The following is a 14,228-nucleotide window of genomic DNA, read 5'->3' on the forward strand; positions in this document are numbered from 1 at the left end:
GTTGTTGACCCATTACTCAAGTGCAAGCTCCAGGTGATCGGGGCCAGTGGTGCACCTTTCAGTAAGCCCAATAGTGCACCCAGCGCCACCATCTAAGGGTCCAACGTGAAAAGAAAGATAGATGTAAGTTAAGGATTTATCTACACCTACCGGTACACCCTGAGCATGACGTGATCATCCTCCAGCAGTGGGGAACCATTGTGTGAATATTTCACTTCATCTGGGAGGAAATGGCAATCAAATCCCTGTAAAGAAAAGAAGGTTGAGAAATTCACTCATTACTTGTTTAGTTCAGAGAGAAACACAAAGTATGGTAGGAGCAGAGTATGGACTAACATGGAACCCTCTGGTTGCCATTCCCACTTTGGTTACCATTGTTGGCACCTGTGGAGACAAGGATGACACAACTTGGGAAGAGACATGGTGCCGAGTTATATTGGGTCCCCACGCTCTGTGCACCCTATAACAGCTGTAGGGACACCTACCTGTGGAGTCAGAGTCCCAACTCTTTGGGTCGTTGGCTCATTCAGGACCACTTCTACTCTGCAGGAATCTTTATCATGTGGGACACTGAAAGTCAAGTCCTTTTCGGTGACGTAAACAGTTTGACCTCTTCCGACACGAAGGCCATTGTTGGTCAAGACAAGGCTGGAAGCTTCTACCAGTTCTTGAGTCCATAGAAGGAAGACGAGTGCTGTCCACAAGGGTTCAGAGGACATCATCTTCAGTTACTTGAAAGATGACAAGTTTTTCTGAAAAAAAATAAACAATGATAGAGAGATTGTCATGTTGAGTCACTTCTAAAGGGCAAGCAGTGAGGCAGGGAAGTCAAGGAGTCTGAAGTCAAATGCCAGGAGGGTACGTCATAGATAAAGGGATAATATAAACAGATATTCCAAGGCAAAGTACAGGGTCAGAGTGCGTCAAGGCAGAAAGAAACAATACAAACGGGTAGTTAAAAAGGCAAATCCAAGGTTTGGCAACAAAGATCAGAATATCAGAGAACAGAGCAAGCACACCATTGAGATAAAAGCTACAACTGGCAAGGTCTGATAATAGCCAGCCAGCTAAATAGCCAAGTAATCATCCAGAACGGGTGAAATCTGGAAGACCCTGCAGGCCCGGCCAGATTGGGCAGCTGGGCTGTCAATCACAATACTGACAGCTCAGCACGCACCTATCCTATAGAGTGGCTGAGCTGTCACTGACAGCATGGTGAAATCGCGACAGCGATTTTATCAGTGCTGGAACTGTCAAAAAACATTGGTGCCTCAGTGTTGAATACAGGTTACTTTACATGCAGAGAAAACACTGTCTGCGATAAGAGAACTCAAATTGCTAACTTTTAATGTCCTTCACTAGGCTACAGGGGCTGTCCAGGGTTACGAAAGCATGGCTGACTTCTTACAAAAAAAGCACCTGTTTATGGGTTGTGTCTGGTATTTCAGCTTTGCGCTATTAAAATGATTTAGGCTGAGCTGTAGTACACAGCCTGTAGACAGACGTGGCACCATTTTTGAAAAACAGAACTCGTGTCCTCCTCAGAATATTGCACCCACAATCTCTGCACCCAGTCTCGCATTTCCTCCTCAGAATATTGCACCCACAATCTCTGCACCCAGTCTCGCATTTCCTCCTCAGAATATTGCACCCACAATCTCTGCACCCAGTCTCGCATGTCGTCCTCAGAATATTGCACCCACAATCCCTGCACCCAGTCTCGCATGTCGTCCTCAGAATATTGCACCCACAATCCCTGCACCCAGTCTCGCATTTCCTCCTCAGAATATTGCACCCACAATCTCTGCACCCAGTCTCGCATGTCGTCCTCAGAATATTGCACCCACAATCTCTGCACCCAGTCTCGCATTTCCTCCTCAGAATATTGCACCCACAATCTCTGCACCCAGTCTCGCATTTCCTCCTCAGAATATTGCACCCACAATCTCTGCACCCAGTCTCGCATGTCGTCCTCAGAATATTGCACCCACAATCTCTGCACCCAGTCTCGCATTTCCTCCTCAGAATATTGCACCCACAATCTCTGCACCCACAGTCTCGCATGTCGTCCTCAGAATATTGCACCCACAATCTCTGCACCCAGTCTCGCATTTCCTCCTCAGAATATTGCACCCACAATCTCTGCACCCACAGTCTCGCATGTCGTCCTCAGAATATTGCACCCACAATCCCTGCACCCAGTCTCGCATTTCCTCCTCAGAATATTGCACCCACAATCTCTGCACCCACAGTCTCGCATGTCGTCCTCAGAATATTGCACCCACAATCTCTGCACCCAGTCTCGCATTTCCTCCTCAGAATATTGCACCCACAATCTCTGCACCCACAGTCTTGCATTTCCTCCTCAGAATATTGCACCCACAATCTCTGCACCCAGTCTCGCATTTCCTCCTCAGAATATTGCACCCACAATCTCTGCACCCACAGTCTCGCATTTACTCCTCAGAATATTGCACCCACAATCTCTGCACCCACAGTCTCGCATGTCGTCCTCAGAATATTGCACCCATTGGTTACACTTCAGAGTCCAATATAAACTTATAACTCTCACCCACAAAGTCTCCACAACTCAGCACCACCCTACATCTCCTCCCTCATCTCAGTCTGTCACTCTACCCATGCCCACCGTTCTGCTAATGATCTGAGGTAAGCATCCTCAATAATCCGAACCTCCTACTCCGTCTCTAAGGCCAGTCTCACATGTCCAGATAATTCCGGTACCGGAAAAATCGGTACCGGAATTATCCGTGTCCGTGTGTCTGTGTGCTTACGTTGAACATCAGTGTGGCACACGTGCGGCAGCCGTGTGCCGCCCGGGTGCCGACTGACGACCACATGGACCGTGCAGGAGACAGCGCTAGAGTTAAGCGCTGTCCCCTGCGTTCGGTGCTGAAGCCGGTATTCATCCCTTCTTCCCAGGAGCGTTCGCTGGAAAGAAGGAATGAATAATCTTTTTTTTAATTTTGTTTTTAAAATAAAGTTGCCGGTAATCTGCCCCCTCCCACCCCCTGTGTGCCCCCTCCCCCCCCCCCCCCCCCGCTGGCATTGAAATACTTACCCAGCTCCCTCGGCGCTTACATCCTCTCAGCGTTGCTGCTTGTCCTGTATGAGCGGTCACGTGGTGCCGCTTATTACAGTAAAGGATATGCGGCTCCACCCCTATGGGAGGTGGAGCCGCATATTCATCACTGTAATGTGTCTATGAGAACCTTGTTCTGACTTTCATAGACTTACATTAAGAACTTGTGACTTAACTTCTGACTTCCGGTCAATCAGAAGTTGCAGTCACAAGATGGTGCCGCAGGACCACAGCAATGCCGAAAAAAGGTGAAGACACCGGTGGGTGAGTAAAAGACTGGGGGCAGCAACCTTACATTAAAGGCACCACTTCAGTGCTGAAAATATATGATGGAGTAGTTCTTTAGGTTCATTGAGCATTGTGGGCATTCATATCTGCACTGCTCTGTTAAGGTCACGCCACAACATTTCTATTTGGTTGAGGTCTACACTTTGGGTCATCGCAGCTCCTTGGCTCCTTCTTCAGCAATTCTAAGGTAGATTTGCTCTTCTACTTGGGGACATTGTCCTGTTGCGTGACCTCTTCTTGAGACAAGCTTAAGATTTCGAATAGATGGCCTCACATGTGACTCTAAAGAGGAGTTCATGGTCAACTCAATGATGGCAAAGTGGCCAGGTTTTACGTCTGCAAAACAAGCCCAAATTGCAAACCCCGCCCCAAAACCACCATGCTCGACAGTTTGTATGAGGCGTTTGTGCTGATATGATGTGTATTGTTTTCGCCAAATGCTTCTCAGGATATTATGGCCAAATATCTTACGTTTGGTCTTCTATTTCCTAAGATTAAGTAGGTCTCGGTACTCACATAGGTCTTCCCTCTGATTTCTTTCATAATGGAATCACAGGACCTACTTGATCTTGCATTATCTATCTTCTACATGCACCACCAGTAGGGGGGCCGACCTGTCTTGGATTTCTATATGGTCTGTCCGACTCTTAAGGACATTTTATCTAAAGTCTGTGGTTTGCTCAGATGCACTTTAGCCGTGCTGTTATGTTCTTTTTTTCCTTTAGAAAAGACACTTTATTTTGGTAACCCTTTCAAACAAGCTATACTTGTTCAGCCTTTCTCTAACACTTTAGATGCTCAGGCCCTTAGAGTCTGAGGTGTAACTCTTGGTTTTTTCTTAAATTCCTATGAGCATTACGCAGTGGTTTTGCTGGGATTTCCACTCCTGGGAAGATTGTCAACTCTCTTGAATGGTTTGTACTTGCGAATAATCTTTCCCACTTTAAAATTGACTCTAAATAACTTGGAAATGCCCTTTCCAGACAGATGGGTATGGGTAACAATAAATGCTTCCTATAGCTTTCATTTTTCCTGCTTTTCATCGTGTTAATATTCGCTTGAATACTTCAGACCAGAAAACTGCAAAAACTTCTGCTTTTATAAAGTGGTCACACTTGTTGATGATCAATTAATCACGTGCATTTGATTAGCAGGGTCAAGCAGCTAGTTACTCTTTTTATGGGCTCCATTGACTAGATAGATGCTCTAAGTTATAAATCAAGGTATATATTATATATCATATAATGGAACTAGAGAGAGTACAAAGGAGGGCAACAAAATTAATAAAGGGGATGGGAGAACTACAATACCCAGATAGATTAGCGAAATTAGGATTATTTAGTCTAGAAAAACGACGACTGAGGGGCGATCTAATAACCATGTATAAGTATATAAGGGGACAATACAAATATCTCGCTGAGGATCTGTTTATACCAAGGAAGGTGACGGGCACAAGGGGGCATTCTTTGCGTCTGGAGGAGAGAAGGTTTTTCCACCAACATAGAAGAGGATTCTTTACTGTTAGGGCAGTGAGAATCTGGAATTGCTTGCCTGAGGAGGTGGTGATGGCGAACTCAGTCGAGGGGTTCAAGAGAGGCCTGGATGTCTTCCTGGAGCAGAACAATATTGTATCATACAATTATTAGGTTCTGTAGAAGGACGTAGATCTGGGTATTTATTATGATGGAATATAGGCTGAACTGGATGGACAAATGTCTTTTTTCGGCCTTACTAACTATGTTACTATGTTACTATGTTACTAAGGTGAGCAGCACAGAAGATGTTGATGCTGTGGAAATGGGCTTGCCAAACAGCGAGGACAAGGACAACATGGTGTAGAGAATGGCAGATAAGCAAGCAAAGCTGCAAGTAGAAGATGCAGCTCGAGGGCAGTTACATACAGGAACAGCAGAGAAGTACAGTAAATGCAATTAAGTATCTTGCAGAAAGGATATAGTTAACCACAGGAAAAGTAGATAGATACTGTATATGCAATCAGGTATCTTGCAGCAAGGACATGGTTAACTACAGTAGCAGCAAAATTGTAGTCTGTGATAGCAACAAGAAAGCAGTAACCAATAATTAAACAAATACCTTTATAGCAGAAATTACTTTGTAACCCATAGCTTGACTCAGCAGAGCTGAGCAATTGCAACAGGATTCACTGATACATAAAACCATAGAATTCAAAGAGGGCGTACTACGCTTTTCTCAAGAGTGTATATAGGTTTGTGTTTGATGTATATTGTGTTATAGCATGAGACATGATGCTCTGCAGGCCCAGCCGGTGCAGAGATGCTCTGCAGTGACACAGCCGGGTCTGTGATGCTCAGCAGAGGCACAGTCTGCTCTGAGATGCTCTGCTGTGACTCAGTCGACTCAGCAGACTCTTCGGATCCCAAGATGCAAGCAATTATGGAACAATTCAGTCAGAGCTACATTATCAGCTGGAATGGAAACCAGTACATCCTTTACTGGCACGCGCTGTCCGCCCCAGTCCCTGCGCTGAATTTCACTGGAAATATGCACTAATAATTTATTTATTAGCAGCCACTGCCACGGCTCCTTGATTTTTCGCCGGAGTTTGGGGTAGTGTTAGTGTGTAATCTCCTGAAGTCTACTTATTGAACTCAGCGCCATGAATTATTGAACACAGCCTATTTGCTTGAATGAGTGACATCCCCGGCATTTATAAAGAGGCATTCTGGACTTGTACAGGGTGAAATCAGTTACACCTCACTCCGACATCAGCGGTTTGGCTTTCGAGTTGTAACAAGTAACCACAAATGTGATCAATAGAGAACTCACCCTGCATTAATAGGATGAATAATGTAATGGCCGAGCGGTGGAGACATCAGCAGCGGGAAGAGAGGGGCAACTAAGGATGTGGGCGAGCGAAGAAAAGTACAAAAAGGGAATATCCAGAATCAGTACAGGATAAGGAATGTAATGTATGTACACAGTGACTGCACCAGCAGAATAGTGAGTGCAGCTCTGGGGTATAATACAGGATGTAACTCAGGATCAGTAATGTAATGTATGTACACAGTGACTGCACCAGCAGAATAGTGAGTGCAGCTCTGGGGTATAATACAGGATGTAACTCAGGATCAGTAATGTATGTACACAGTGACTGCACCAGCAGAATAGTGAGTGCAGCTCTGGGGTATAATACAGGATGTAAATCAGGATCAGTAATGTAATATATGTACACAGTGACTGCACCAGCAGAATAGTGAGTGCAGCTCTGGGGTATAATACAGGATGTAAATCAGGATCAGTAATGTAATATATGTACACAGTGACTGCACCAGCAGAATAGTGAGTGCAGCTCTGGGGTATAATACAGGATGTAACTCAGGATCAGTAATGTAATGTATGTACACAGTGACTGCACCAGCAGAATAGTGAGTGCAGCTCTGGGGTATAATACAGGATGTAACTCAGGATCAGTAATGTAATGTATGTACACAGTGACTGCACCAGCAGAATAGTGAGTGCAGCTCTGGAGTATAATACTGGTTCCCTTTAATAATATTGTATACAGTTCAGGATTATTTCAGTTTACAGAAAAGAAATGGTACTTTACTTGAAGACTCCAGTTTACCAGGGATAAATCTCCTTTTGAGAACTTTTGCTTAAGGTCGGGTCACTCAAGACACAGGTTCTCTTTAATTTACATGATTTTGGTCCCCCCCCCTCCAACACTACAGTTTTTACTGACCTGGAAAAAAAAAAACTATGTCTTTCCTTCTCAGAGTAGAAGAGGCAAAAGATCTTATTGCTTTCCTACAAAACCTCTATCAGTTCTAGACTTCAGGGATCTGGACACACAAGATATTATCCAGTGGGCACCAAGTGCCTTCATATCTGCAGTCTGTGACCATCAATGTCTTCCACGTGCCGGAGACGTTTTTTAGGAGGAGACTGTTATGTTCCATACCTGCTTGTTCTGTCCTTGTCTCTAGTATCGGATCATCTCAAAACTTACAGGTCTCCAATTATCTCTTGAAATTGAACTACTTCCTATCCGGAGATACCAGCGCTCCGTCCTCCGACACCTGATTCCTGCAGCTTACACTTGCATTCCTCTCATGTGTAGACCTCAGATAATCCCTCCTTGGGTCTCTGGTTCTGGCGCCTTATACAAGCCCTATCCATGTGATGCCAGGCGACCACCTCCACCATGAATTGGTAGGTTTGTGAGTGGTCGTTGAATCAGTATTTTGCACCTGCGCCTTTATCACAGGTCCGCTGCATCCTGTGTCCTGGGGTAGGTAAATATGGCCGCCTTTTTTCTGGGATCTTCTTTGAATTTTCTACCATATTTGGTGAGTTGCACTCTCTATTGACTCTTTACGATTTATTATTTCTTTGCAATTTTAGATTACTGCTGTGTGTAATTTTCTCTTGGGGCTGTATCCCACTGGTGGCCGAGCACGTAATAAGAAGCCGCACTACAGAAGACGAAACATCTTATCAATCGAACTGCGTCCGCTGTGGAGGAAGCCTCAATCATTTTGGGCCACCAATGGCTTGTAGATTGCAATGCTGGGATTTGTCCTCAGCGCACAAGATGGGGGGCAGTGGGAGTCATGGGGCCTCCAATGTGCTGACATGTCTTTTGCAGCAGTTAAAAACCCAAAAGCGTTTAATACCAGATTAGTGCATTATGCCCCAGACTCATGTTTTGCAGGTGCACCCATTTATGTTTTTTTTTGTATTCATTTTCCATTTATTAAGAATAATGAACATTTTCCTTATGAATCTTAAAATCTTTTTTTTTTTCTGGATTTTTCAAGCCAAACACTAATCAGTAATAAAATTAAAATAAGCCGTCCATTTGTCAAGTACAGTAAATATCATTCTTGACCAGTGTTCAAGAGCCGGTCTGATTGGGGCCTTGTTTTATGAGTAGCCGGCTGACTGTGCGGCGGAGGGTCAGATTAATGGGTAAATAAATACGCCTTTCTTTACTTATTTTACTGCCTCATTCTCTTTTTTTCTCGTGATTCAGTTAATTGCTTGTCATTTTAATATTACTTAATCGGTTCTAAGTCTCTCCGACCCCCCACCAAAACGCTTTACTTGCAATTCATGGAGGAATTTGGAGCCAAGATGGCAGCATGTTCTTTGGCTTTGTGTCCAAGGCACAATAAAAATGATTGGGGCTAATGAAATGACTTGCCATCTCCGCGCTCACTGCCAAATCCTGGGCAGAGTTTTAACTTATTGTTATCCAATGCAAAACAGAGACATCCATTAGACGGCCTCAATGTTCAGTATGAGATTATGTGGTCGTGTGGCAGGGCAGAGTATTACCTCTGCTCAGCAACGGACAGCGACGGGTCTAGAGTATGTAAGAGTGGAAATGTAATGAGCGAAGAAGAGAAAAAGATCTCTGATGTGGGCGGTTGCTATATGGAGGGAGTTAGAACATTTAAAAGAACAGATTCCGACTTCTTAAACAAGCAAATCACAGGCAGAAATACTAATACAAATACCCATAGAATCAAATCGCCTGCATGCCAAAGTAGCTAAAGCAGGTTGTCCAGGTCTGCAACAAAACTCTGCAGCCTATGTGACTGCAGACTTGTGAATCCCCACAGCACGCAAGTTGCACGCTATCAAGATTGTTCGGATACAGGCGATATGCATACTCCCCCCAGACACATTCCGACTAGACGTGCATGGCCTCACTCAATAGAGATGAATTGAGTGAGGCCGGATTTGTTTAGCTCGACAGCGTTGTTCGACAGCGTACAATGTTTATGTTGTTATGTACAAAAATATAACTACTATAATACTGCCCCTATGTACAAAAATATAACAACTACTATAATACTGCCCCTATGTACAAAAATATAACAACTACTATAATACTGCCCCTATGTACAAGAATATAACTACTATAATACTGCCCCTGTGTACAAGAATATAACTACTATAATACTGCTCCTATGTACAAGAATATAACTACTATAATACTGCCCCTGTGTACAAGAATATAACTACTATAATACTGCTCCTATGTACAAGAATATAACTACTATAATACTGCCCCTATGTACAAAAATATAACAACTACTATAATACTGCCCCTATGTACAAGAATATAACTACTATAATACTGCCCCTATGTACAAGAATATAACTACTATAATACTGCCTGCTATGTACAAGAATATAACTACTATAATACTGCCCCCTGTGTATAAAAATATAACTACCGTACTATAATACTGCTCCTATGTACGAGAATATAACTACTATAATACTGCCCCTATGTACAAGAATATAACTACTATAATACTGCCCCTATGTACAAGAATATAACTACTATAATACTGCCCCTATGTAGAAGAATATAAATACTATAATACTGCCCCCTATGTACAAGAATATAACTACAATAATACTGCTCCTATGTACAAGAATATAACTACTATAATACTGCTCCTATGTACAAGAATATAACTACTATAATACTGCTCCTATGTACAAGAATATAACTACTATAATACTGCCCCCTATGTACAAGAATATAACTATTATAATACTGCCCCTATGTACAAGAATATAACTACAATACTGCCCCTATGTTCAAGAATATAACTACTATAATACTGCTCCTATGTACAAGAATATAACTACTATAATACTGCTCCTATGTACAAGAATATAACTACTATAATACTGCTCCTATGTACAAGAATATAACTACTATAATACTGCTCCTATGTACAAGAATATAACTACTATAATACTGCCCCTATGTACAAGAATATAACTACTATAATACTGCCCCTATGTACAAGAATATAACTACTATAATACTGCTCCTATGTACAAGAATATAACTGCTATAATACTGCCTCTATGTACAAGAATATAACTACAATAATACTGCTCCTATGTACAAGAATATAACTACTATAATACTGCCCCTATGTACAAAAATATAACAACTACTATAATACTGCTCCTATGTACAAGAATATAACTACTATAATACTGCCCCTATGTACAAAAATATAACAACTACTATAATACTGCCCCTATGTACAAGAATATAACTACTATAATACTGCCCCTGTGTACAAGAATATAACTACTATAATACTGCTCCTATGTACAAGAATATAACTACTATAATACTGCTCCTATGTACAAGACTATAACTACTATAATACTGCTCCTATGTACAAGAATATAAATACTATAATACTGCTCCTATGTACAAGAATATAACTGCTATAATACTGCCCCTATGTACAAGAATATAACTACAATAATACTGCTCCTATGTACAAGAATATAACTACTATAATACTGCCCCCTATGTACAAGAATATAACTACTATAATACTGCTCCTATGTACAAGAATATAACTACTATAATACTGCCCCTATGTACAAGAATATAACTACTATAATACTGCTCCTATGTACAAGAATATAACTACTATAATACTGCCCCTATGTACAAGAATATAACTACGATAATACCACTCCTATGTACAAGAATATAACTACTATAATACTGCTCCTATGTACAAGACTATAACTACTATAATACTGCCCCTATGTACAAGACTATAACTACTATAATACTGCCCCTATGTACAAGAATATAACTACTATAATACTGGCCCCTATGTACAAGAATATAACTACTATAATACTGCTCCTAGGTATAGAAATATTGTTCAAGTTTGAGAATTTTATTATTTACCTGTAATTGTAAGAATGTGATACAAGACACTTTAGAGACTTTGTTTTGTGAAATCTTTATGCTGCTACAGAGGAAATGAGACATCTGTGTAATTTTATTATTAGCAGTATCGGGTCTCAGCTGCGGAATGTTGTAGAAATGTGAAATGATAGTTCTTGTAGTTGGCAGATTGAATAGAGAAATGTCTGCTCTCTCACTCCTGTTACTTTATATAGCAGAGCTGAGGTATACGATGTTAATGGGCGCAGAATTCCAGAGATAAGGCTGCATGACCGCACAATGCCTGAAATTCTTCAGCACCTGACAGCCTGGAGCATGCAGGTGTGTCTGAAACCTGATAGTGAAGTAAGACGCTGCCTCTTCAATCAGGGCATTAAGTGAATGGATTATTCAGATTATCAATACTGGCATCAAAGTAACTGCCAGGCATTTGTTATAGAAAACAGCGGCGCTCGCCTCTACCTGCCAAAAAGCTAATTTCAATATTAAAGCAACAGATTTCAGATTCGTCTGCATTTGTGCCAGTAATTTACTCAGACGGCACTTGGAGAAGATCTTCTATCTTAGTCTATAACGTTGGCATTGAAGAACGTCTTTAACCACCATAATATCAATGGGTGCGGCAGAAAGCGGCGAACGCTCACCGAGAGACTGAACTTTTATAAATAAATTCTGTAGATGATGTAAAACATTTAGACGGTAATATTTACACTTAATTGTTACACAATGTCAATTTCTTATGTATTTATTTTTCGTAAATATTTTTTACTCTTTTTGTATTCTGCATATGACGTAGCGATGTTACTAATGTTTCACACCAGTTTTTATTGTTATCATGTTTTTTTTTCTTTTAAATATCTTTTTAGTTTTACTTTGCAGATGAAAAGCCAAAAATATATTTCACATACGATTTTGTTTCATTTTTAAAGTTTTGCACACAAAATAGTTTTTTTTTTTAATTAAAAAAAGGGAAAGTCTAGTTTTCATTTGATCTTATTATAATGGGGCAGCAAGGTGGCTCAGTGGTTAGCACTGTATGTTGGCTCATTGTTTAGCACTGTACATTGGCTCAGTGGTTAGCATTGTACGGTGGCTCAGTGGTTAGCACTGTGCAGTGGGTCAGTGGTTAGCACTATACGGTGGCTCATTGGTTTGTACTGTACGGTGGCTCAGTGGTTAGCACTGGATGGTGGCTCAGTGGTTAGCACTGGACATGGCTCAGTGGTTAGCATGATATGGTGGCTCAGTGGTTAGCACTGTACAGTGGCTCAGTGGTTAGCATTGGACAGTAGCTCAGTGGTTAGCACTGTATGATGGCTCAGTGGTTAGCACTGTATGGTGGCTCAGTGGTTAGCACTGTACAGTGGCTCAGTGGTTAGCATTGGACAGTAGCTCAGTGGTTAGCACTGTATGATGGCTCAGTGGTTAGCACTGTACGGTGGCTCAGTGGTTAGCACTGTACAGTGGCTCAGTGGTTAGCACTGTACAGTGGCTCAGTGGTTAGCATTGGACAGTAGCTCAGTGGTTAGCACTGTATGATGGCTCAGTGGTTAGCACTGTATGATGGCTCAGTGGTTAGCACTGTATGATGGCTCAGTGGTTAGCACTGTATGGTGGCTCAGTGGTTAGCACTATTGCTTTGTAACATTGGCGTCCTGGGTTCAAATCCCACCAAGGACAACATCTGCATGGAGTTTGTATGTTCTCTCGGTGTTTGCGTGGGTTTTCTCCAGGTTCTCTGGTTTCCTTCCACACTTCAAAGACAGGGAATATAATTTGTGAGCCCCATTGGGGATAGTGATGATGATGTCATCGGAATATGACAGCGCTATATAAGTAATGCATAACAAATTAATAATAATAATATCCTGGATGGGAAAATTTGCAATGAAGAGCCACATGCGGACTAGTCTTGGTATTCCCCAGCTCCTCTGGTGTGTGGCTACGGGGTGTGTCTGGGCACACCCCTGCACACCCCTGTACACCCCTGCACACCCCTGTACACCCCTGCACACCCCTGCACACCCCTGTACACCCCTGCACACCCTTATGTAATAATCTACGCAGAACTGCCTGTACATAGACATACATGAACAAATACTGACCCAGTATGGGCCTTACTCTGCATGCTAAGATTACAATTTAGGCTCCTGTGGAGGGGCAGTATGGGATGCAGGTTTCTGTGGATGTACTTTTATGACTTCATTACAAGCTGTAATACCGCCATATATCTTATCACAGCATTACGCGGTTCTATAAGGATATCGTAGTACAGTATAGTACACAGAGCATTACTGTAAGAGGCAGATACTACGACGCAGCTTTGAAAATATTTCTCTCTTTCTCCTGCCAAAAAAAAAGAGAGAAAAAACTCAAATCCCAATATCCGGCTTTTCGCCAGAAGCAGCGTTTTTTTTTTCCTTTTACAAGCAAAAAGCAGACTTTCTGCCAAAGCAGGAAAACAACAGCGAGGACTAACCTGAAGGACAAGATTTCTAGTCACATGTCTAAGCCAGGACGACTTCCACGACTCTGCCAACGTCTCCTTCACTCTCTCCGCACAGTCAATGGAGGAAGCGCGCACATTCCCTGCAATTGTCTGCTCTGCAACAAAACAAAGGAGGAAACGAGAGTCACCCTCTAAGTATTCACCCCCTGCCCCGGAGTCACAAACGTTACTGCTCCGTCACAATCCACCCCAAGTGAGAAAGAAGGAAATTCAAATCTGAGTTTACAAACTCTGTCCAGAAGAAAATACCTGAATCAGAGGAAAACACTACCAATGGTGGGAATGCACTTATGTGGTTTTATTTTTTAATACTTAGCAAATTCCTCTGATCTGACATACGTGAGCCTCGATAGGTGCTGGATTATTACCGTAGATATTCTGGATCATTGGGCAGTCATAGAATGGTTTACAATTCTTCTTTTAAGAGTAGAATAAATGAAAACTTTTTAACAATTTTTCCTCGTTTTTTTTCTACTTTTTTAATTTTGTTTTGTTTGTAATATACGGTACATTTTTTGGAAAGTGGAAAGTCAAATGGAAAAAAAATCTCGGTATTTAATGGCAAAACTTTTTTTTTTTTTTGCCTTACTACTAAT

At 41.9% G+C, this 14,228-nt stretch overlaps 1 protein-coding gene across 3 annotated transcripts in view; it reads right to left on the reverse strand.

Moving 5' to 3' along the window:
* LOC138648410 (FRAS1-related extracellular matrix protein 1-like) overlaps nt 1-13,746 on the reverse strand; it is a 153,301-nt gene extending 139,555 nt beyond the window's left edge. For all 3 annotated transcript variants that reach the window (XR_011315101.1, XM_069738128.1, XM_069738129.1), the window contains exons 1-3: nt 13,603-13,746; nt 486-752; nt 151-245 (exon numbers count right to left, since the gene is read on the reverse strand). Coding sequence is in view for 2 of the 3 variants with exons in the window: in XM_069738128.1 (XP_069594229.1) it covers nt 151-245; nt 486-722 (332 nt within the window). In the remaining variant the exon portion in view is untranslated. The remainder of the gene's footprint in view (nt 1-150; nt 246-485; nt 753-13,602) is intronic.
* Between the last annotated feature and the right edge of the window lie 482 nt (nt 13,747-14,228).

Source organism: Ranitomeya imitator, chromosome 8 (genome assembly GCF_032444005.1).
Source record: "Ranitomeya imitator isolate aRanImi1 chromosome 8, aRanImi1.pri, whole genome shotgun sequence".
In the NCBI taxonomy this organism is placed as follows: Eukaryota; Metazoa; Chordata; class Amphibia; order Anura; family Dendrobatidae; genus Ranitomeya; species Ranitomeya imitator.